General features: G+C 38.0%; 1 protein-coding gene across 4 annotated transcripts in view; it reads left to right on the top strand.

Moving 5' to 3' along the window:
• Positions 1-22,200, top strand: part of clcn2a (chloride channel, voltage-sensitive 2a) — a 67,266-nt gene that overhangs the window by 26,626 nt on the left and 18,440 nt on the right. For 2 of the 4 annotated variants that reach the window (XM_065276034.2, XM_065276036.2), the window contains exons 2-13: positions 5,650-5,803; positions 14,341-14,472; positions 16,094-16,222; positions 16,335-16,468; positions 16,583-16,658; positions 17,696-17,727; positions 19,313-19,391; positions 19,527-19,652; positions 20,015-20,099; positions 21,039-21,140; positions 21,357-21,441; positions 21,668-21,826. In XM_065276034.2, the coding sequence (XP_065132106.1) occupies positions 5,650-5,803; positions 14,341-14,472; positions 16,094-16,222; positions 16,335-16,468; positions 16,583-16,658; positions 17,696-17,727; positions 19,313-19,391; positions 19,527-19,652; positions 20,015-20,099; positions 21,039-21,140; positions 21,357-21,441; positions 21,668-21,826 (1,293 nt within the window). Of the gene's footprint in view, positions 1-5,649; positions 5,804-14,340; positions 14,473-16,093; positions 16,223-16,334; positions 16,469-16,582; positions 16,661-17,695; positions 17,728-19,312; positions 19,392-19,526; positions 19,653-20,014; positions 20,100-21,038; positions 21,141-21,356; positions 21,442-21,667; positions 21,827-22,200 lie in introns of those variants that run through there. The other 2 variants (XM_065276035.2, XM_065276038.2) reach the window with 2 other exon arrangements.

A 22,200-nucleotide genomic window follows, 5' to 3' on the forward strand; every position in this document is an offset into this window, starting at 1 on the left:
GAAAAAATTAGATTTTTTTGCAAGGCCGTTCACATTTCCAATAAAATGCGACCTTTTGTGATCTTCTGTGTGAACGTGAAATGACCCAGAAGTGACCCGCATGCGCATAAGAGTACTCCACGGTCAAGGACGTCACTTTTAAGCTAATGTTAAACATGGATGTCAACAACGGTGTGGTCAACAGTGGAGCTCTTTTTGCAATATTAAAGTTATTTTCCCAACGGAGCCAGCACAATTACAATCTTCTGTTTTTTTATGTAAAATGTAAGATAACATTTGTTTAATTATTCCTCATATCATTTTAAAGCCACGATCTACAGAACATCACACAAAAAACATTTTGATAACTACACCTAAAAAAATAACAAAGGGGATCCTGCTTGGAAACTCCGGCTACAATTCAGTGTTTTTATTTAATTTGGAGATTTAGCGCGTCAAAGCAGTCATGACCAAAAAAAACGACAAATGAGAAATGACAAATAATTTGTGTTTGTTACTGTAAATGATAAAAACTAAGCTTTACAATTCATTAAACGTTAATTTATAACAAGAAAAACACTGAAATTAATGATTTTATAGACACTTCGCGTTATTATTTAGCATAGAAATACCTGCTTCCTTGCTTTGACTTTGATCATCTCTGTATTCACTTTAGATACAGAAAGACCTGATGATATTATTTATTTCAGGAATCTCTTTGCTATCATTTGAAAGTGAACACCGAACTTAATGTTAAATAACAAGAAAGACAGTCGTGTCAGGCATAAATATAGGTTTGGTGCAGATATTTTCCGTTTCAGCACCGAAATTTAAAGAAACGGCTTACCTGTTTTGTAGTTTAACTTTTGACAAATAACCAGTCTGTTTTAAATACATTTTAAAAACTTATACCCGTCGAAAAACATCCTTTTTTAATGTTTAGTTTGATGAACTCCTAAATATGAGACGCAGAGCACCTAGCCCGTTCGGCTAAATTGCATGCGCAAGCATGGCCAGCACGCAATAGCGCAACATCGATACAACGAAAAGCAATCCAAAATTTACAGACTTAAATTAGATCAGAATTTACGTTTATTATAAATACATTTTTTTTTAGTAAAATAAGGTTAGAAGTAACAAAGTGCAGAACAAATGTGCAAAATGCCTCAAGTGCACGGAAACAAAACACAAGCCAAATAGATAAATCAGATAACCCAGAGTGATTTATAAATAAAATAAAGAAATTATTAAAAGAACGAAAGTATAGCCAGAATTGCCAGCTTTGTCTTTTAAATGTATAAACAAAGAGGCAATGGTTTTGGACGTGTCGACCGGTCACAGGGGTTGTTGGATTTATAAACGCATTTTAAAAATATTTATTGAAAGCTGCTACTTCACATATTATTCGCAGCATTATAATAATATGCTATATATTAATATATTTGGAGAACGCTGTAATATTTGAAATCATATAACGTGTGCACCCATACGGCCAAAATGTAATGATGTGGAGCAGTGTTAGCAACTTCGGCCATGGTTGTTGTTTATCTTATCGTTCTTGCCTACTTCAATGCAGAATTATGACGTTTGTAGCGTATCAGTGACGTACGGGTCGGATCCATGTGGCCTGGCCGTTCAGACGAAGGTCGCATTTCAAAAGATCGGATACGTATCGGATTCAGGACCACATACCCAAGTGGCCTGGGTCACATTTGAAAAGATCGGATCTGTGTCGTTCAGACTGTCATGAAAAGATCAGATACAGGTCGCATAGGGACAAAAAAAAATCAGAATTGGGTCGTTTCAGACTGCAGTATGAACGTAGCCTAAGTGCTCTTCCGCCATATAATATAGGTATGTATTCATTCGTCTAAGTTGAGTTAAGAACATAGTAAAATATTGAAAAACGGTGGGGTTTTCTTTTAAAGCCCTTTCCACACGTACACGAGTATTTTCAAAACCGTATTTTTTTTATAATGCAGTTTTGCCGCTCGCCCACGCACAGTTTTAGGCAGTGGTGTTGTCTATGTGATACGCAGGTATACGCCATATACCCACTAGGAATTGTCAAGGATTTCCGTATACCCACTACAAATAGCGTGAGGATACGTAACAGCATGGTTTTGTGACATTTCAAACTTTTAGTCATAATTTAGATGTGAAGCACTGACCATTAGCATGCTACACTTGCTACTCTAGCGGGTTGAAATGCATATACATATTAGGCTAACGTTATATATTTGGTGTGTTTGACTTCCTACCGAACTGTGCGATCTGATCAGCGTATGAAATCAAACTATAGCGGCGGGAAAGTGACTGGGAAACAGACTGGTGTGGCACCACAAGAACCCACATGCGAGTGACACCAAAGTAACGCGAGAGCGATTCCAGTTATCACATGGAGAAATCTGCTTTGAATGGCTCTCGCGGTACTTTAACATCACCAAGAGGTCTGCTAGGGCAAAATGAAGTCGAACCCGCTCCTCACGCGACACTGTAAAAAAACAGTCTAGGTGGAGAAGTGAACGAGTGGAGCAGTGCTGCAACATAAAATCCAGAGAGTTAACAACGCACATGTGAGTAAACAACATTTAAATCATCAGTCCAGTTTATTACTTTATCTGGAGGTAAGCTCCAAATGCAATAAAATAAGCCCGTTATTATATCCTGATGGTTTTTAGCTGCCTTTTAGCATGTTTGCTTGTGTTTCACAGTAAACTTCCTTTCTCTGTGTTCATTTATATATGTATATGATCTTAAACTTCTGTGAGGAAATTAATGTCTGCATTGATGTTCAGTTCAGACTTGCAAATTAAAGATCATTTTCTTCACTTTGGTTTGGGTGTCTAATAGGCTACATGACGGTCTTGAAATAATAATTAAGTAAAGCCTATTTTCATTTTTAGACAATGCTTGTATTATATGCAAATAAGCTTTTTATATCAATGACTATGCAAATGAGAGTTACTTCATGGTCATCTTAAATGTGTATTAATTTAAAACATTTACACCATTAAATTACACATGGTAATGTTATCAATAGTTGTCAGATAATAGCTATTAAAAGAGTGGATTTTTTTTCTCCTTCAATGCATGTGTAAGCCACAGATTGAAGATTGTAAACAGTTTATTTAATTTTAATTAACAGTTGGTTTTGGCCCTGAGTTAGATGTTGATTGACACTAAACCAGTCTAAAAATCAGTCCAGTTTCCCCAGCTGTAAACCCATTGGCTGTTAAGGTCTTTTTTTCTTATAATAAACTGACATGTTGATAACACATTCAGTTTATGTGTTTATGAGTACACTTTCAGAATGCTCTCAGTTACATTAAGATCCATACTGTATGCATCTGTGAGTGTGGTGGTGCTTATCACGCTGGGATGAGTCAGCATAAGGGTGAGAGGGAAAAATCACAGTATACTCACTACAAAAATCTAGACTACACCACTGGTTTTAGGTGACTGAAACCAAACTTTTATGAAAACTCCTGCTAGGGTGAAAATTTAGAGAAACTCTGGTTGCCGGTGAAACCGGAGTTTTTGGCTTGTGATGTCCTTTTTCGTGCCGAGGCGTGAATCTGCAATGCCATTTGATTGGCCAACATGGCTTTATGGTTAGGGATATAGCGCTGTTGCTTCGGCATGCTCTTGACAGTGCTTCAAGTTTCAAGTTTATTTTCACAATATCACAATTACACATGTTGCATTGTACGCTACATTTCAATGCAGCAGATACAAATAAGTACTATTGTGAAAAATGGACTCCCAAGAAGCAGCAGCTTATAAATAGGGGTTCATACAAGGTGTGGGCTTCATACAAGGTGTGTTTATTAACATACCCATGTACACTTAGAGGGTTTTGCATTTAAGCTCTTCATATAGTTACTGATGCTCATTTTAGTTATTATTCTTTTTTCCTCTTTGAATTGTTTGCAGTGTCCTCAATATGTCTCCTGTGTGTCTGTGATTACCAAAATAGATACATTTTTAGTTATGTGGGTATTTGTTTCTTTAAGTTAAGATAAGTTAGTGTCTTTATTCAGACTGAGGAATTTGGAGTGTGTAGACGGAGGTGTATAGTCAGGTTTTTCCTTTCAAGGAAGTTCAATAAAAAAACAATAATACAATGTCTTGATAAAACAGTTTGCAAACATTTGTGAGTTGAGTGAAGAAAAATTGTTCATTTGACATCTAGCTGATAAATGTAAAACAGAAAATACTGCTACTTCTGCTGGGCAAACTGAAGAGCCAAGTTTTCATGTGCTATATTATCTAACAAGTTTGTGGACAATAATTCATAACTATTTTATTGACTACTGAAATATTTATTGGCTAAAGGATGCCTGAAAATAAGGTCAGTTTGTTTTTCTGTTTCTAATGGTTTGGGGACAAAACGTACTACATATTCACCAACTTATTTAGCATTCAGTTAAGGCTTTACCCCTATTTACTTTAAAACAACTAATCTTGGTCAGACAAGTTATCTTTGTTTGTCATAGTCGTATATCATGCAGAACTATTTTATATTCTGGTTGTGTCTCACATCTCTTCAAAATACAAGTAACCAGCTTTGTTTTAATGCTTTAATGTGATCTGCCCCTCAGGAGAATAGAAAAAAAAAAATTCCGCATAGCAAACTCTACACACTTTAAGTTCCAGTCTGTGACTATAAAAAGTTTTCACCTGCCTTGTATCTGTCTCTCTCTCTCTCTCTCTCTCTCTCTCTCTCTCTCTCTCTCTCTCTCTCTCTCTCTCTCTCTCTCTCTCTCTCTCTCTCTCTCTCTCTCTCTCTCTCTCTCTCTCTCTCTCTCTCTCTCTCTCTCTCTCTCTCTCTCTCTCTCTCTCTCTCATGGCAAATAGGGATGTTGCAATTGATTGCAATTTAGGCAGCAGACTTTGTGAAAATTAATATTTGTGTCATTCTTAAAACATTTGTCCGAGGCTGTATACACAAATTATATAACGCTAAATTATGGTCTTATCCAACATATCACATGAATCACATGAGTGGAGTCATAACGTTTGCAGAGGTATGAGGAACAAAGTTAAAAAAGAAAGATACCTGGGTTTGTGTGGGAGCATCTCTTTGTAGCTCTAGGGAAACACTACACCATGAGGGCAACGCTTTTTCTATTTCCAAACTGTGTTCACATAAAAGGCATTTGGGGTGAGTACACTGTAGAAACATATATAGTAACATGAAAAGTAAACTTTATCACCCAGACTCTGGAGTTACATTCCTTCATGAATGTATGAAGATGTGCATGTGACAGCATGAACTATTTATAAACCGTCTTATACAGATGGTAGGCGAGAGGAATGCTCAGATCACTTCTCAGATAGAGTTTTCCCAAAAGAATGAAAGTGACTCTACATTTTTATCTCATAAAAGGATATTTCTTATGGTCTGATAAGGCTGAAGTTGGACTTTTGGGCCTCTGTGCTAAGCACCGTGTTTGACATGAATTCAATACCGCATATGACAGAATGAGCTCCATTGCAGTGGAGCATGCCAGTTGCTTCATATTTCATGGATGAGACTGAAAAGTCTGACAGATGACCTCCATTTAGCTTGTAGGGTTTTGCGCAATATTTCATCGAACCGTTTCTTAGCCTAAGCTTGTGAATTCCAATGAATTCTGATGATGATGAAATTCATCTTGCTTTCAGATGTATGGACGCTACACGCAGGAGCTGGGCGCCTATGCCAAAGAAGAGGCAGCTCGGTTACGCGAGGATGGAGCGCTGCGGAGGACCACCAGTGTGCGTGGCCAGGCCCCAGAACTGCAGGAGAATGAGAAACACCCGTGTGCCAAGTGTCAAGGTGGGTGTATTGAATACATATGTGTGTGTGTGGGCCAACTGCTCGCTGACAGTTCAGCTAACACCATAGCTTGCTACTTACATCAGTGTGATTCTGCTGGCTACACAGCAAAGCCGAAAAAACAGAGCTGGCGAATGCACAGGGATGATTGGACTGCGGGGATTGAAAGTGGAATAGGGTCACATAGGACAGAGAGGCGAGAGAGATGAGATGCTGCTGGAATTGGGGATTGATGCTAGAGATAAGTGAAAGGGATATAACTGAAGATTTTGCAGGCTGTGTGATACATCACAGTTCTATGTTCATGTGAAAACCCACAAGGGATTTGCTCTAAGGATGCACAAAATACATACATTCAATACATTTCGTATTGATCTTTTTACAGTGTTGCATTGTTTCAAAGCAGTTTAACATAAAAAAATTCAGAAAATTTTTAGATATATATTGTAGCCTACATGGTATTATTACAACTTTTATTGTCCTTTTTTAATCTGCTAAAATAGTATATAATTTTCATGATAGTATAGGACATTTAGTCAATTAATGTGATAGATGACCAGACATAGAAAACCAGACATGCCTTTCCAACAAGGCGGAGCTGCAGCGCCTGTATAAACGAGAAAGCATCAGATGGTATTCATTAACTGACAGTGTCACGCAATACATGCAAAGCCATTTAATACAGTGGAAAAACAGCTTTTAAAGAAATGCTGCATAACTTTGATAGGCAGTATCATAGACTGTAAAAAAGATGGACGACGCCTGTTCGCTCTCTTCCATTGGTAAAAAGTGAAGCCGCCAGTGTCCCGATATGGTGCTGACATCTTGGGTCTTGAGTCTGCGCAATAGCGATTTCGGGACCATATCACACGATATCACAGCTGTCAATCATGATGTGACACCACTGTTTTTATATCATTAAATAACTAAATAAACACAAACTTATTTTAAAAACAAACATTTGAATTTACATCAGCGTGATAAAAACTACAGTAAATGACAGAAACCAGCTTCGGAAAAAAGATAATTGAAGTGTAATTAATTTTTTTAGTTGGTCTCAAGTCCCATTGAATAACATGGGGAGGCGGGGTTTATGACCTATACTGGGACCAGTCACTGGGGGGCGATCGAGACGTTTTGGCTTCACTTTTCAGGGCTTGTGCGGCACGCTTGGATAGTATGAACAGCAAAACAGCAATTTCAAATTTGAGGGAAGTGAAGGATGCTATTCTTAAAGGCGCTCTAAGCAAATCTGTGGTACATCACTTCTTGTTGACGTTCAAAGTGCTGTCAAACAAAACGGAGCGTAGCTAACTCCTCCCCCCTCCCTTCATGAATGCGCCCAACCCCCACTCCCAAATCCTTCTTGTGGTTTATTGGCTGAAACACTTTGTTATGTTTCGTGGTGGTAGGTTTGACCACTCTGTTTTTGTTGCAGTTTGTGGAACCTGGGCTGTCTAAAGAGACCGCGTTTTTTACAGTGTGTTCAGGGGACAGGCAGATAGTGAGGAGATGTTTACTGTATGAAAAAAAAAATGTTTTATGGCCTAAAACGCGTAAATTCACTTAGAGCGCCTTTAAGGATCAGTAAGGAATCGATTTTTTTGCACCCACTACAGACCTGTGGTCCAGTACTAATATGACCTTGGTAGGAATGGCTACTATTTAAGGCCTTATATGGTATATTTAGTTTATTTCGATTGCATTTTTATTTTCAGACACTTTATTGTGTTTATTTCTTTTGAAGAATATCCACTTTTGAAAGGTATATTCATTAATAATAATTATTTTTAAATATATGTTAAGTGTATTCATATTTATTCGTATTCAGGTAAACCTTGCAAAAGATTAATAATCACAACAATGTGAACATTATTTCATGAACAAACAAAAAAAAATATTAGAATTAAATGTCAAAGCAATAAAACAGACAATTAATTGTCATAACCAATGGCGGCCGGTGACTTATTTTTACGAGGGCACAAGATGTGAAGTTCGTCACAACATGTATGTATCCCATTCCCGTCATGTGTCTGGTTCGTAATTTCAAAATATGTGTTCGGCACATGGAGTGAACCTATGTGCATCACGTGTCTTGTCAAAATAAGTGCCTCCTGCAGATGCGTCTAAAGGGTTTATGACAGGGGTGTCAAATTCATTTTAGGCTGTGGGCCGGATGGTAAATAACGCCATGAAGTGCGGGCCGGATAATTTTTTTAAACCTTAGTGTGCTGATAATTGTGTTAAAATTAACTTAACAAACCAATTAATTAGTTTGTTTAGCAAGAAAACCAGAAACACACAGCTCTGTGAAAACTACATTTCATAAGGTCACACTCATACTGTATATTATACATACAAATTTACATCTGAACAAAACCCACTGGCCTTATAGGTTGAAAAGCTTTAATTTAACTTCTTTTGCCTTAATGACAAAATTATTTATAAACCATTCACTTTTCTTTGGAATATATTTGTAATGAGAACAGTCATTTAGAAAATGCTAGATGGGGCAGTGGCCCAAACCAAAAGTGGCACTATGGGGGGCGGTACTATTATTATGGTTTTAAAGTATTATAAATATTATGTATTATATTACTAGCATCAACTTAGACAAGTGATTATAATGGGAAATATAATAAGAATTAAAGTGTGACAATCTGCTAAATATTCAATATGATTTACCTGCTGGCTTGATGGAGCTTTGAATCCATGTTTGCAATGTTGAACTGCTGCTAAAAGCCTCTCTTTCCGTTCTCTGTCGTTATTTTGTGAAGGCATTGGTGTTTTTTGTATTTTCTACAAAGTGTGCCAACAACAGCAAATTTAGTGTTTATATTAACTTAGATCTGATCGGGAACATTAAATCGATTAGACAAGCATTGTAACGTTAATAAGAATGTGGATATTTTGTTTTTGTTAGCTTGCTAAGTTGTTAGCACTTTCAGAACACTGACAGCAAATCATTACCGGAAGAAATACATAAACATACTTACAAATTACTAATTCTGCGGTTTAACAACTGTAACAAAACAGGCAATTAATCGGCATAATCATCAAAATTTATTTGGCAATTAACCATCAGCCAAATTTTTTATAATCGTGACAGCCCTAGCCAGCCATCTCCCAGAAGGCAAGACAACAGGGTGATAGTGGCAAGAGACCAAAACTTTAACAATGTATAAATAAAGATATATTTTAAAGGTTGACTAGGTGGTGGCTTGATTGAACAAATTACTAGTCAACTAATGTAACATTAATGTAAACACAAAAAACTGCCTGTGGTCAATGTGTGTTAACATATCATTAAAACCGCAACAGAGTTCATTTGGAAGCGGACCAAGACCCACCTTTCAGCAGTCTCAGTTCGCTTGTTTAGTGCGTACCAAAATTTGGATGGCAGCATTCACATTTACCCAAAAAACTGCACCAACCAAGCAATCGCACCAGAGTTCGTTTTAAAAGAACCACACATGTCAAATATAAATACCTTCTTATACATCTGGGATGGTATGAGGGTGAGTAAATTATTGGAGAATTTTAATTCACTGGTGTTTCTGATTTGTTTCTTTGAACACATCACTGCATAGCTAGACAACATCATAAAAAAACTAGTATAACTGGCATAAACCCATCATTTAAATTAATACTGCAAAATCACTAACCTCATAAAATACAGTATGACCATCTGGACTCTCAATGACACAGGGTATGATCATGTCTCATGCTGCAGATGTGGTCATTTACCATCTTCCTTGTAGATTGCCCTCTACTGGTTACTAATCGTCACCAATTTATGGGTTGCTGCCGTTATCTGTCATTCCACAGGTGTGGAAGTTCTAAGGTTGGTAGATGGCAAATACATTTATGCATATTATTTGGACATCGATCTTCAAAGCAATGACATTGAAGGTGTGTTACTTTGCTGCATTATAGCCAGCCTGCAGGCTGCAGCATACATCGACACTGCCGGAGGGCGTTCAATTCCCTCTGCTGCTTTTTGTGCAGTGCTAACCGATCACCAGCAGGGAGCATAATCACTCTGCGCTGTTTAGGGGTGATAGATGAGACACATGGACGTGCTGTGTATCCATAATGAGCTGCTGTGTTTGTGTATGCGTATCTGCATGCCTGTGTCTAGATATGTGTCAGTGTTCATGTAAGATTGTATTATGAAAACTTTATTTTTGAGTTAGGGAAAGTATATTCCCCTAGGTTCAATTTATTTCGCATCTAATGGTACATTAGGATTCGCCCCTGGAAATACAAAAAGAGCCTTGATCAAAAGCTTTTTCCAATTGAGGGGTGTCGTGAAAAATTCCCAGAACTATTAAAAGTTCAGTCCTCTTTAAATTGGCTGAAACAGCAGTCCAATGTTTTCAGTGCTAATGAGGTATTTCATTGGTTTCTAGTAATATAAATAGACTGCTCTTTTGGCCCTCTGTAATCTCACAGACGCACAGCATCTGTCTCTATATCATCCTTCCCGCCTCCCTGTTGAGTGTGAAAAGCATGAGAAATCTATCAGCACAGTGTGTAGTGAAAGCCCTTCTGATTCTCCTTGACAGAGTTTGAGCGGTTTGGAGGCTTGTCAGCTTACTACCTACACACCGGTCCACAGAGCCGTCTGTGTCTGTATTATTTCTATTTTCTTCTGCCATTCGACTGTAGTGCTGTTCCAAAACTTCGTAAGGTGCATCGCTGCTTACTGCTTATATATAGGGGCAGCTACCATTAGGCTGTAGCATCCTAAAACCAGCATTACACCTCAGTACATATTTTTAGCGCATATAGTATACTTTAAGTAGCTTTTTTGCAGTGCATTGTGAGATTGCTTTTACAACGAATGAAGATGTGATTCAGTCAAAAGAAGGTGTATTAGGAGGCAGCATAATTAATTTGCGTGCCTTGATGTCTGAATGTGCATACACAGAAAATGTTATTGCTTTTTCATAGCTCAATGCATTTCATTGAGATCTCTTTTATGTTTCATGTAAGTATTAACTTGGATCTATCTTTGTTTAAACATTAATAAATGCATTAGCTAACAGAAACTAACAATGAGCAATATACTGTCTTTATTCATGTTGGTTAATGTCAGTAGAAGTTCAGTGTTAACAGTTACAACTTTTGATTTAAAAAAATATATTATTAAATGTTGAAATTAGCACAAACTAATTTATTTTTTTTACTAAGTTCTTTGTTATTTCATGTTAGCTAATGCATTAACTGATGTTAACAAAAGCAACGTTATTGTAAAGTGTTACCAAATGCTCTCAGCACGTAGCATATGTTCATCAAATGCTTTCGTGTTAAATCCGCTTAATCCCAGCCTCAGGATTGTTGGAAGGATCCATTACATTCCCTGTCACGTCACGGGGCAAAGAATTTTTTACACGGTTCGAAAAGGTTTACCAAATATATTAGGATACTGACCAAATTTCGTATATATATATATATATATATATATATATATGTATATGTATGTATATGTATGTATTTATATATTTATTTATTTATTTATGAGCATTTTACCTTTATTCAAAAATGGCAGTGAAGTGTGACTGGAGGGACTTACAAGAGTTTTGCAGCGAAAGGCAGTCCAATTTTTAAATAACAATGAAATGACTAACAGCGCATTCACAGGGGGCGTAAGCATTAACGCTTAACGGAAGGTTTGTCTGAAGCGTGGCCAACAGCCAATCACAGCTACACATGCTACACATGCTTCGCTCCTTCATAAACGTAATTGGCTGGCTCTGCCTAGGTTATTTGCAAAAGGCAATCTGATTGGCTGACGCATGCGTTGCCGCTTGAAAAGTTGAGAAATGTTCAACTTCTGCCGCGAGCAACGGCACTGACACGGCGCTGACGGATCCACAATTCAGTTCGTTAACGCTGACGCCCCGTGTGAATGCGCCGTAACATGACAGTTGTGAAAAGAAAGCATTTTAATGACCATTTCTATTGCCATTTCACAATACTTTTTTAAAGGGACAATAAGTAGGATTTACCTCCATCTAGTGGTGAAATTGTATTTTGCTTTCAAACGAACAGTGCTCTCTAGCGCCTTTCCAAATGCGTGTTGCAACTACAGTAGCCGTTATGTAATCACTGATCTCCTAGTCCGTTGCAGCTGGTTCACGTGTTTTGAATGAAAACGCATTGTGGAAACGCTTTGGTAGGCAAGTGCTTTTTGTCCCTCTTTCCTACTATATTTCATCAATATGCGGAACGACATGGAAGGCTCCTTGGACTCACCCGTTCAATGTAAGTAAAGAGAAGAAATTCTAAGCTTACAAAGAAAAGTCAGATCACTGGCAGAGGTCATTTGACACCAATATATGTACCACCTCGGTCAGGGTTCCAAGTGACCTGAGCTGATACCAAAACGTGACGCGAAAACATTCTAGATCACTGACTGGTCTGAGAGAATCGTCACTAACAGCTTCGTCACTATAATGTAAAAGATTAGCCTTCATGCAAGCTTGCGCTTGTTTGAGCAGACATGTTGTCATCTGTGCTTTGCTGTAAGTTCCCAAACTCCCTTTTAGTGATGAAAAACATCCACATGAATCAGGAACACCATAACACCATGCGCACGTTCGCATATATGCTTAAATGCAACTTAAATGACGCTCAGCGGAGCGCATCGACTGATGCCACGGGTGTTTGTACAGAAACTGTCATGTGAAACAGAGGTAGTGATAAACGCAATAATTTAATTTGTGGTGGACTGAGAAATAAATAAATGTATTATACAACGACACTCTCACTTGTATGATGTCACAGCAGTAGGCAGCGCAAATATAACGACACTCCTATAATTCCTCCCACTCCGAAGTGATACTAAACTCGATGGAAAAGCTAACCAAGCCAAAATGAGTTCAGCTGACCCGACCTGACCCAAACCAAACCGTAGGGTACTATGAAATGGAAAAGCGCCATAAATGGCAGTGTTGTAGTTTGAAAAAGTGCGGTATTTGGGGGCGGTATTATCCCCTTCTGACATCACTAGGAGAGACAAATTTTAATGACCTATTTTTTCACATGCTTGCAGAAAATGGTTTATCAAAACTAAATTACTGGGTTGATATTTTTCACATTTGATAGAAGCACTGGGGACCCAATTATAGCACTTAAACATGGAAGAAGTCAGATTTTCATGATATGTCCCCTTTGAATAAAATATTTAACCTAAACATAAGAGCTTTATAAAAATGCTTGTTTAGGTTCTGCATCTAAACTGTTCATATTAAAATCTCTGAGTTTTGATTGCAGACTTTTTACTGAATCAGAAGAATCATAAAGTTTTGCTTTTCATGAAACAAGAGATATATTAAGAGAGATAATATTTGTCATTTTTTTATTTCTACGGGTACAGTCTTTTAAAACTTTACTCCCGTAGGCAGCTTACAAGGTTTTCGAACAGAGGATATATATATGCCGGCATATCCGTCTCTCCCTTGTGTAATTAGACTTATCTATGAATTTTAAGATGACAGAGGGGGGTAGATTTGCGACAAGCTGTCAGCATCCTGCTGTTGTTTCTGCAACTTCACAGTGAAGTGCTACTACCAGAGCTCTAGTTTAATCTGTCTATTTTTGTGATAATTGTTTTGGAGATGCGGATGAAAACACTGAGTTGGCAGCAGTCCACCAAGTTCTCTAAAAAAATTGCGTCTACTGCCTGGAGGCTCAATGTGGAAAACTTTGCATAAGTTGTCATATTGGGCAGACACAGGGTATATACTGTTGGCTCTCAACCAACCACCTACACCCTTTTGCTTGTGCTAAGGATATAAATAGGTTCTATTACATTGTTATATTATGCATGCATGCCACATAAGGATGTCACTTCCAGTTCTGGTCTGTGACTCGCTTGTCACACAAGGATCTGTGTGAAACTATGGACTCTGCATATTTATACAGTTATTCCTCAATTTCCAATTATATGTCAAAATATATCACATCTCAGCACTGTATAGAGTTAAGCCCTGCAGGTTTGCATGTCTAAAATGCTCTTGAGTTGATTTGGGTAGGCTTCAATGAACAGAGAGTACTTTCTCTGTTGTGGATTGTTACAGGGTTTACTTTGAGATTAAAGACATCTGTAGTTCCTCGCGGTTGGCAAGTCGGCAATGCTGGACGTATAGGGCTGCCAAGCAGGTGCTTTGGATGTTAGGGCCGGATCGCTGTCATGGACACTGGAGTGTCCCTTCACCCGCTGTGACTTTTCCTTTTCTCAGTCTTACAAATTAATCTTATCTACACAGACACAACCCTGCCCTGTTCACTACTGCCGCTATGTCAGTTTTCTCACGTGTACTGGAAACCAGATGAAAACTGTCTCTTTAATGGCCAGTTGTTGACTTCATTAAAGCGTATGGTGCACCTACTGCTGTTTTTAAGTAATTGCATTCGTTTGACCAATGTTCATACATCTCTCTTACCTTGTACCTGTATTGACCTGATCAACCTATAAAGTAGTGTACAACTCTGAATGGTGCACTTGTAACACACATGTCTATTTGCAGTTTGTACGTCACGGTGTAAGAAGTTCCTGATTTCCCGCATGGGTGAAGACTGGATTTTTCTCATCCTCCTGGGGCTTCTCATGGCATTGGTCAGCTGGGCCATGGACTACACTATTGCCTTCTGCCAGCAAGGTGAGAAAGGGAACGAAATGAAAAGAAAAGGACAATTTTCTGCCTGACAGGGTTCCATGAAAGTACAGATAGTGTCTTTTAATCAGTCAAGTATTGTTTATTTCCACCGGGGTTTCATCATTGTATGTATTTTGAGATGGAAGGTGCATTAATGCCTGAACGAATGAGTGCCAACTCACTGACCTCCTTTTGCAAAAGAACAGGTTTGTTTACTAGGTTAACTGGAACTGAATGTGTGGCATATCCATCACTTAACAAATGGTTTAAAGTATCAAGGGTAGCTATTTATGGGTACTGCATTAGTTAAATCGTTTAAAGGTGTGTTAAATATATTTTCACATTAAAAATGTAGCTTAGTGAAATAAAAAAAATGGCCCAGTGTGTGAAAACCCAGTTAAAGTCATTTCTGTGAAAATATAACCTTGATATCTCCAGCATTGAATAAGGCCAAAGATTGAATTAAATGATTGAAATAAAACTTTAATGTTCATAAATAGACAGGCTCACAACTCCAGTCACATTACTGGCATAGGAAAATATGAAGAGTTTGGTTCCAAAACGCAATAAATCCATTTTGGCAAATGTGTTTTCTATACCAAGAAAGTGACTAGATGAAAAACACTGTTTTCTATTACAATCTTTCACATAGCATCTTTAGCTTATAAAAACATAAAAAATTCAAATCCATAATTTGATTTTCAAAGATTTATTATAAAAACTGATTATTTTTTTCCACAAAATACAATAAAAGTTTTTTTCAAAATGCTATAAATCTATTGAATCAATAAATGTACATTCATCTTTGCCATGTTATATTCATTTAGTTGACTAGTGTTATACACTGATTAAAAAATAAACATTAATAGCCATAATCAAAACATTTACTTTGTCATATTAAGAACACTGTCATTGCTGCTTTCATCCTTGGGACGCCGTCATTGAACCCTTTTTTAAGCGATCAGGTGTAAAATGTTTTGGTCTTGCTCGATTTTCGATGGCTTTGAGTAAAATAATGGAAAGTTTTTCATAAGATCCCCTATAGGGTCAATGTGTTACCATGACAGAAGCTTGATGCTATCAGGAGAACAAGCAACAAATGGCATTTTTCCGTCTCCCTAGTGCCTCTCGCGTAAATTATTAGATTTTGATGGCTTATGTTTCTTTCCCATCACAGAAAACCACCACAGGTTTATCAATGCCATCAAAGTATTATTTTGTTTTTGTTTGTTTGTTGATCACGAAGTTCAAAGTAGATGAGGAAAACTAGGATTGCGTGTGTATTCAACGCTCCGCCATTGTTGTTTACAATGGGTGGAAAGTGTGCTGTGATTTGTTGAGCGGATTTATTGCATTCTGCAGAGAAGGAGGACTGGCGTTTATGGCTTTTTGGGAAATAAGGGAGAAAAGATGACAGAACAACACGGCGGATATTGGATTTTGCATAAAATTAAGAATTTACTTTTTAATACTGACTTGATAAAATACTGATTTTGGCGGTAACTAATTTTTTTTAAATGGTGTTTATCACGTTTTGGAACCAAAATCTTCATATATTTCCTTTTCATGGTGGGTCTTGTCAAATTGAGAGGTGTAATTATCAGTCGTATGTCTGTGTCTGCAGCACAGAAGTGGATGTATCGTGGTCTGCACAGTAACATGCTTCTGCAGTACCTGGCTTGGGTCACCTACCCCGTAGTTCTTATCACCTTCTCTGCTGGCTTCACGCAGATACTCGCACCACAGGCAGTGGGTGAGATACACTGACACACCTGCACATGAAAACACTTTAAGCCAATTGGCCTTTAGGTTTTCTCAGATCTTTCTCAGTCTCTCTGTAACCCCCTTGTCTTGTCTTCCTCTAGGCTCCGGGATCCCCGAGATGAAGACCATCCTCAGAGGTGTGGTGCTGAAGGAGTACCTTACTTTCAAAACCTTTGTCGCCAAAGTGATCGGCTTAACTTGTGCCCTTGGTAGTGGCATGCCTCTAGGCAAAGAGGTGCGTGAAGGGAGATATCTGATCCTAGATAAGCCTTTTAATACTGAAATGCTTCAAGTGTTTTCCCTGGTGATCACACTCATCTGTTTTTATGTCTCCCCTTGTGTCCTTTAGGGACCATTTGTTCATGTTGCCAGCCTGTGTGCTGCTCTGTTGAGCAAATTCATGGCCTTGTTTGGAGGAATCTACATGGTAAGACACGTTTTGTGTGGAAACCTGCATAGTTTCTTTTTAGGAAACATTTGACTTTTGGCAACACCATATTATACCTTTAATTCCAAAGACCTTATGGATTTCTTAATTAGTGCAGTTTTCTGGTTTGTGCTGAGGAATTATTTTTATTTATTATGGATTTCACTAAATAGATAACATCAAAACAAAGTACACTCAAAGTCAAAATGCATGGTTTATTATATAATAGAACATTGGAATGGGAAAACATTATTATATGTATTTTATTAAATGTGCATAATCTACAGGTTAAACAATGCAATTGATAATAATGATCTACAGTATTAATGAAAGCTATTATAAAATGTGTTTGAACATCACTACGCATGTCACTGCACCTGGAACGTCATGCCCTTGTTCTTCCAGTCTCATCTGCGTGTATCATAAAAACAAGCAGCTGAGGTTTCTCTAGGGTTTTTGTTAGGCTGTAATTAGCCAAAGTGCGTAAGGTGTAAGTTCTCAAGGGAACTGCAAGAACGGTGAATGGAAGTGATTGTAAAGGATGCTAAAAAAACATTCAAGCTTTGTGATGCATCCAGAGATCAACCTCTGGACTTTGCAAACGGAGCAACCTGAGAAATTACTCCGCACTAGGGAGCGGATCAATAATATGTTGTTAGCGCAAAGTGAATTTGACAGAAAATCAGAAACCATAAACATTTCGACACATTTTAACTGTTCACTGTAATTGAATGTGGTTTAATTAGACAAATGTCAATTGCGTGTTTACACAGTCTGTCAAGCTCAGTGGTCTGGCTTAACCGGTTGGGCTGGCAATTATTTGTCTGACACCTCATACCTGTGGGTGTTGCTTTTGTTGTCCAATTAGCACCTAAAAGAAACAATAATACAGTAAGGTTCAAAGGTGTAGGATAATATTCATATTGCGTTAAACAGACAAACAGATAGATAGAAATTTTTATTATTTAAAGTATAGGCTTTGCAAGACCACTATGTGCAGGTACTCACTTGTATCATTGTGTTATTCTGATTTATTGCTGAAGGAAGAGCCATTTGAGGGAAACAAGGTAGGATGCATGTATTATTTTATTTGGGTGTCCATGTGACCAAATAAAATAAAATAAATGTTGGACTGTTAAAAGATTAATTGTGATTAATCACGATTAATCGCATACAATAAAGTTTGTACTTGCAAAATATATGTGTGCACTTTGTGTAATTATTTTGTGTATATAAATGCCCACACACACATGTATTTAAGAAATGTTAACATGTGTATATATTTATACATAATAATTACACAGTACACACACACATTTATTATGCAAACACAAACTTTTCTATTGTATGCGATTAATCTTTTCACAGGCCTAAGGGGCGTGCACACCAAAACTTTTACGCCTGCGGCCGGCACGTTTTCAATTGTTTCCAAATCCGCCGCTTGGCGGTTTTTCCGCGCTCGGTGCTGAGCGTTGAGAGTTGAAAGAGATTAAATTTTGAGTGAAAAGCTCCGCTCGTCAATGTCAGTTCTCACACGGCTGTCCAATCACAGTGGAGGAGGGGCGGGACATTACCACAGCAACCAACCGGCTCACAGCTGAAGTATCAGAGCTACCAAAGTGCTCAGCTAAAGAAAGCTGGCACTTAGCTGAGAAAGAGCTGGCATTCGGCGTTCTCCAGGCGTTTCAGCCGCGTTTAAAAGTTTTGGTGTGCACAACCCCTAACATTTTAAAGTGTTAAAGGGACACTCCACTTTTTTGAAAATATGCTCATTTTCCTGCTCCCCTACAGTTAAACATTTGATTTTTACAGTTTTGGAATCCATTCAGCCGATCTCCGGGTCTGGCGCTAGCACTTGTAGCATAGCTTAGCACAATCCATTGAATCTGATTAGACCATTAGCATTGCACTTAAAAATGAGAGTTTCAATATTTTTTCTATTTTAAATTTTCTAGGCAATTATGGCTAGGAACTATACCCTCATTCCGGCGTAATAATCAAGGACTTTGCTGCCGTTCCATGGCTGCAGCAGGCGTAATGATATTACCCAGCGCCCGAAAATAGTCCCCTTGGTTACTTTCAATAGCAGGGGACTATTTTCGGGCACTGCGTAATATCATTGCGCCTCCTGCAGCCGTGTTACGGCAGCAAAGATGAGAGTATAGATTATTTTTATAGAAAATCGCAACTTTTATTTTTCCTTGGTCTTCGTATACGATGTAACTACAGAAGAGTCAAGTTTTAAATGAAAAATATCAAAACTCTTTGGTTATTTTTGAGTGTGATGCTAATGGTCTAATGGATTCAATGGATTGTGTTAAGCTATGCTAAAAGTGGTACCGCCAGACCCGGAGATCAGCGGAATGGATTGCAAAATGGTAAAAATCATATGTTTAACCCTAGGGCAGCTGGAAAATAAGTCTATTTTTTGTTTTAAGTGGAGTGTCCCTTTAAACAACACACAAAAAAAAAATTTTTTCTTGCTCCAATCGTGATTATTTTAATTTGACCAGTGCCTGTAACATTGAGTCTTTTGAACTACATCTTCAGCATGTATCTGCCATGTACCCTTTCCCCGTTCCACTGTTGACTGCTTTAAAATGTCACTACGACAGGATTTGCATGTATTTGGTCTTCTTGTTAATCTGACAGAATGAGCTAAGAAACACAGAGATGCTGTCGGCGGCCTGTGCAGTGGGAGTGGGCTGTTGCTTTGCAGCTCCCATTGGAGGTAAGACCAGACATCCTGATCATAGCTGGCCACTGGAGATAACGTCATATCACATTTATGACAGTAACATTATCCTGCAGAATTTCAACGGTGAGCAAATGTTGTTTGTCGTCCAATGTGCTGTGTTTGTGGCAGGAGTGCTGTTTAGTATTGAGGTCACATCTACGTTCTTTGCTGTGAGGAACTACTGGAGAGGATTCTTCGCTGCAACCTTCAGTGCCTTTATCTTCAGGGTGCTGGCGGTGTGGAATAAGGATGAGGGTGAGTGAGGGATCAGTTACAATAGCTAATGGAGTCAGATAATGCCTTTTTAAAGGGGCAGTGAGTTCGCTTAAAAATGAAAACATTTACCCTCATGTCGTTTCAAACCCATATAAATACAAAAGTTTATTCAAATACCTCAAATAGGTTCTGAGGCTTTCAAGTTTTAAAATGCACAAAAGCACCTGTGGCTTCAAAATACTTTTATATACACTAGTGAAATAAACTTCTTTTATGTGCTTTTAGCATCATTTTAAAGCTTGAAAGCTCCATTTCCTTTTGTGCACTAAAGGAAAAAAATATGGATGAGTAAATGAGCTTATGGCTAAAATACATTACTTACTCTTTTCATCAAATTGCAGAGACGATCACGGCCCTCTTTAAAACCCGCTTTCGTCTGGACTTTCCTTTTGATCTACAAGAACTTCCAGCTTTTGCTGTGCTTGGGTATGTATTTGTTTCCATCATATTAGGAAATCAGAAGATAAGAAGTCTATATTACTTGGAGAAAGTGCATGAAGATCTGTCATTTTTCTTCATAGGCAATCAGTTTTACAGCCTGGTATAATTTTGAGCCAATCACCACGCTAAATGTTACTAATCACTCTGAATCCACAGGAATATGACTTCATGAGAACACTTGCACTACACTAATGGCAGTAAAGAACGTCAACAGTCACACTTAAGCCCATCATTAGTGACTATTCTGAGTTGGCAGCAAACAGAGAAAAATATTGGTCCATTTGGATTTATATAAACAGTACAGTGCAAAAGCACATTACATGATTCATTTTTCAGATTTCCAGACATAATTTTCCAATTAACTGTAATAAAATGAGATTTGTGCACTTTTATTTGTGATATTTTTGTGAATAATACTACTTTTAAATTAAGAATTGCTTTTGAGAACTAAACGGTGTAGTTACAGCTGCATTGACCTCTATAAAATTCGCTGAGCTGGTGGTGAAACCTTCAGTATGTTTTTCTCAGAGCAGACACACTATAAAAATGTATAATGCTACACTGAAAACCAAATGCATTTCTGCAACATTCAGGAAAACTTTCAAGTTTACACAGTTTTATATTTGTTAGTAATGTTAACTTTTTTATGACTAAACATATTGTGAATGCTAAATTTGATTCCAGTTAGCAATTGAGTTGGTAGGCAGTGGCCCTGCTGTTGTGACTTTGGCATGCTGCATGAAGATTTACATTTTATTCTTGCCAAACTTGTTACTATGATTCGTTTGGGAGTTACTGTTATATGTGGCTTTAACTAATATTTGATAAAAACAATGTTTTTTTTTCTTTTTATTCGTCGTAATTAAATGAATTGTTAAAGTGTTGCAGTTGATCAAGAGTGAATCTCTACTGATGTCTCCTCAGCATTGCCAGTGGTTTCGGTGGGGCGTTGTATGTTTACCTAAACAGGATAATTGTGGAATCAATGAGAAAACAGAAAACTATCAACAAGTTTCTGCTTAAAAAGTGAGTTTATATTTTTATTTAACGTTCTACCCTTGCAATGGCAGTGTTTACAGTGATTTATTTAGTCAATGCCAAACCTCCCCCTACCATGCCAAGGTCTCTGTATGAGTCGAGGAAGAAAATGATTTTCCAAAGCATTTTAATCCTTTATTGTGCTATAAAATGTCCTTGATTTTGAAATTGTCATTTCTCTTTCTTATGGTTTGTTTCCTAAAGAAGACTAGTGTATCCTGCGATGGTCACTCTGCTTATATCCACTCTTACCTTTCCTCCAGGATTTGGCCAGTTCATGGCCGGCCAGGTCTGATGATTGCCTGTGTGTGTGTGTGTGTGTGTGTGTGTGTGTGTGTGTGTGTGTGTGTGCGTGCGTGCGTGCGTGCGTGCGTGCGTGCGTGCGTGCGTGCGTGCGTGCGTGCGTGCGTGCGTGCGTGCGTGCGTGCGTGCGTGTTTTATCAATATTGTATAAGTTATCCCGCTTCAAGCTGACATGTATTTGGAATAATTCTGGTTACTGCCTCCTTATTTAGCTGACTCAACACGAGTCACTAGTGGCACTCTTTGATAACCAGACCTGGTACAAGCAAGGTGTTGCTGAAGAGTTTGAGTACTCCAGTGACGTACCTCAGGCCTGGAGGCACCCTCAAATCAGCGTCTTCATCATTCTCCTCCTCTTCATCGTCATGAAGGTAGGCTTTATGTTACGATTGGGGTGAAGCAATTCTCATAACCATTAATTTGTTACTTACTTTGCATTTCACGTTTTGGTACCGCATCTGTCAACTAAGCAGTAATAGCAGCTGGTGCCTGTCACTGTATACTATGTTTATTCTTTGAAGTTGTTAGGAAAAAATCACTGCATATGGCATAAAACCAACATTAAAGCATTAGATCATCTTCTGATATTTTTTTGTCAAAACATTTCTTTGAACTTGCCACGGAGGTGTGCAAAACTGTTGAAAGCCATTTTACCTTGCACATTACCGTGTTTCATGGCTCAATGAAATATGTCATTCTAACTGGCTTTTTGTGACAATTTGGAGTACTTTATCAAACATACATT

Source organism: Paramisgurnus dabryanus, chromosome 6 (assembly GCF_030506205.2).
Source record: "Paramisgurnus dabryanus chromosome 6, PD_genome_1.1, whole genome shotgun sequence".
In the NCBI taxonomy this organism is placed as follows: domain Eukaryota; kingdom Metazoa; phylum Chordata; class Actinopteri; order Cypriniformes; family Cobitidae; genus Paramisgurnus; species Paramisgurnus dabryanus.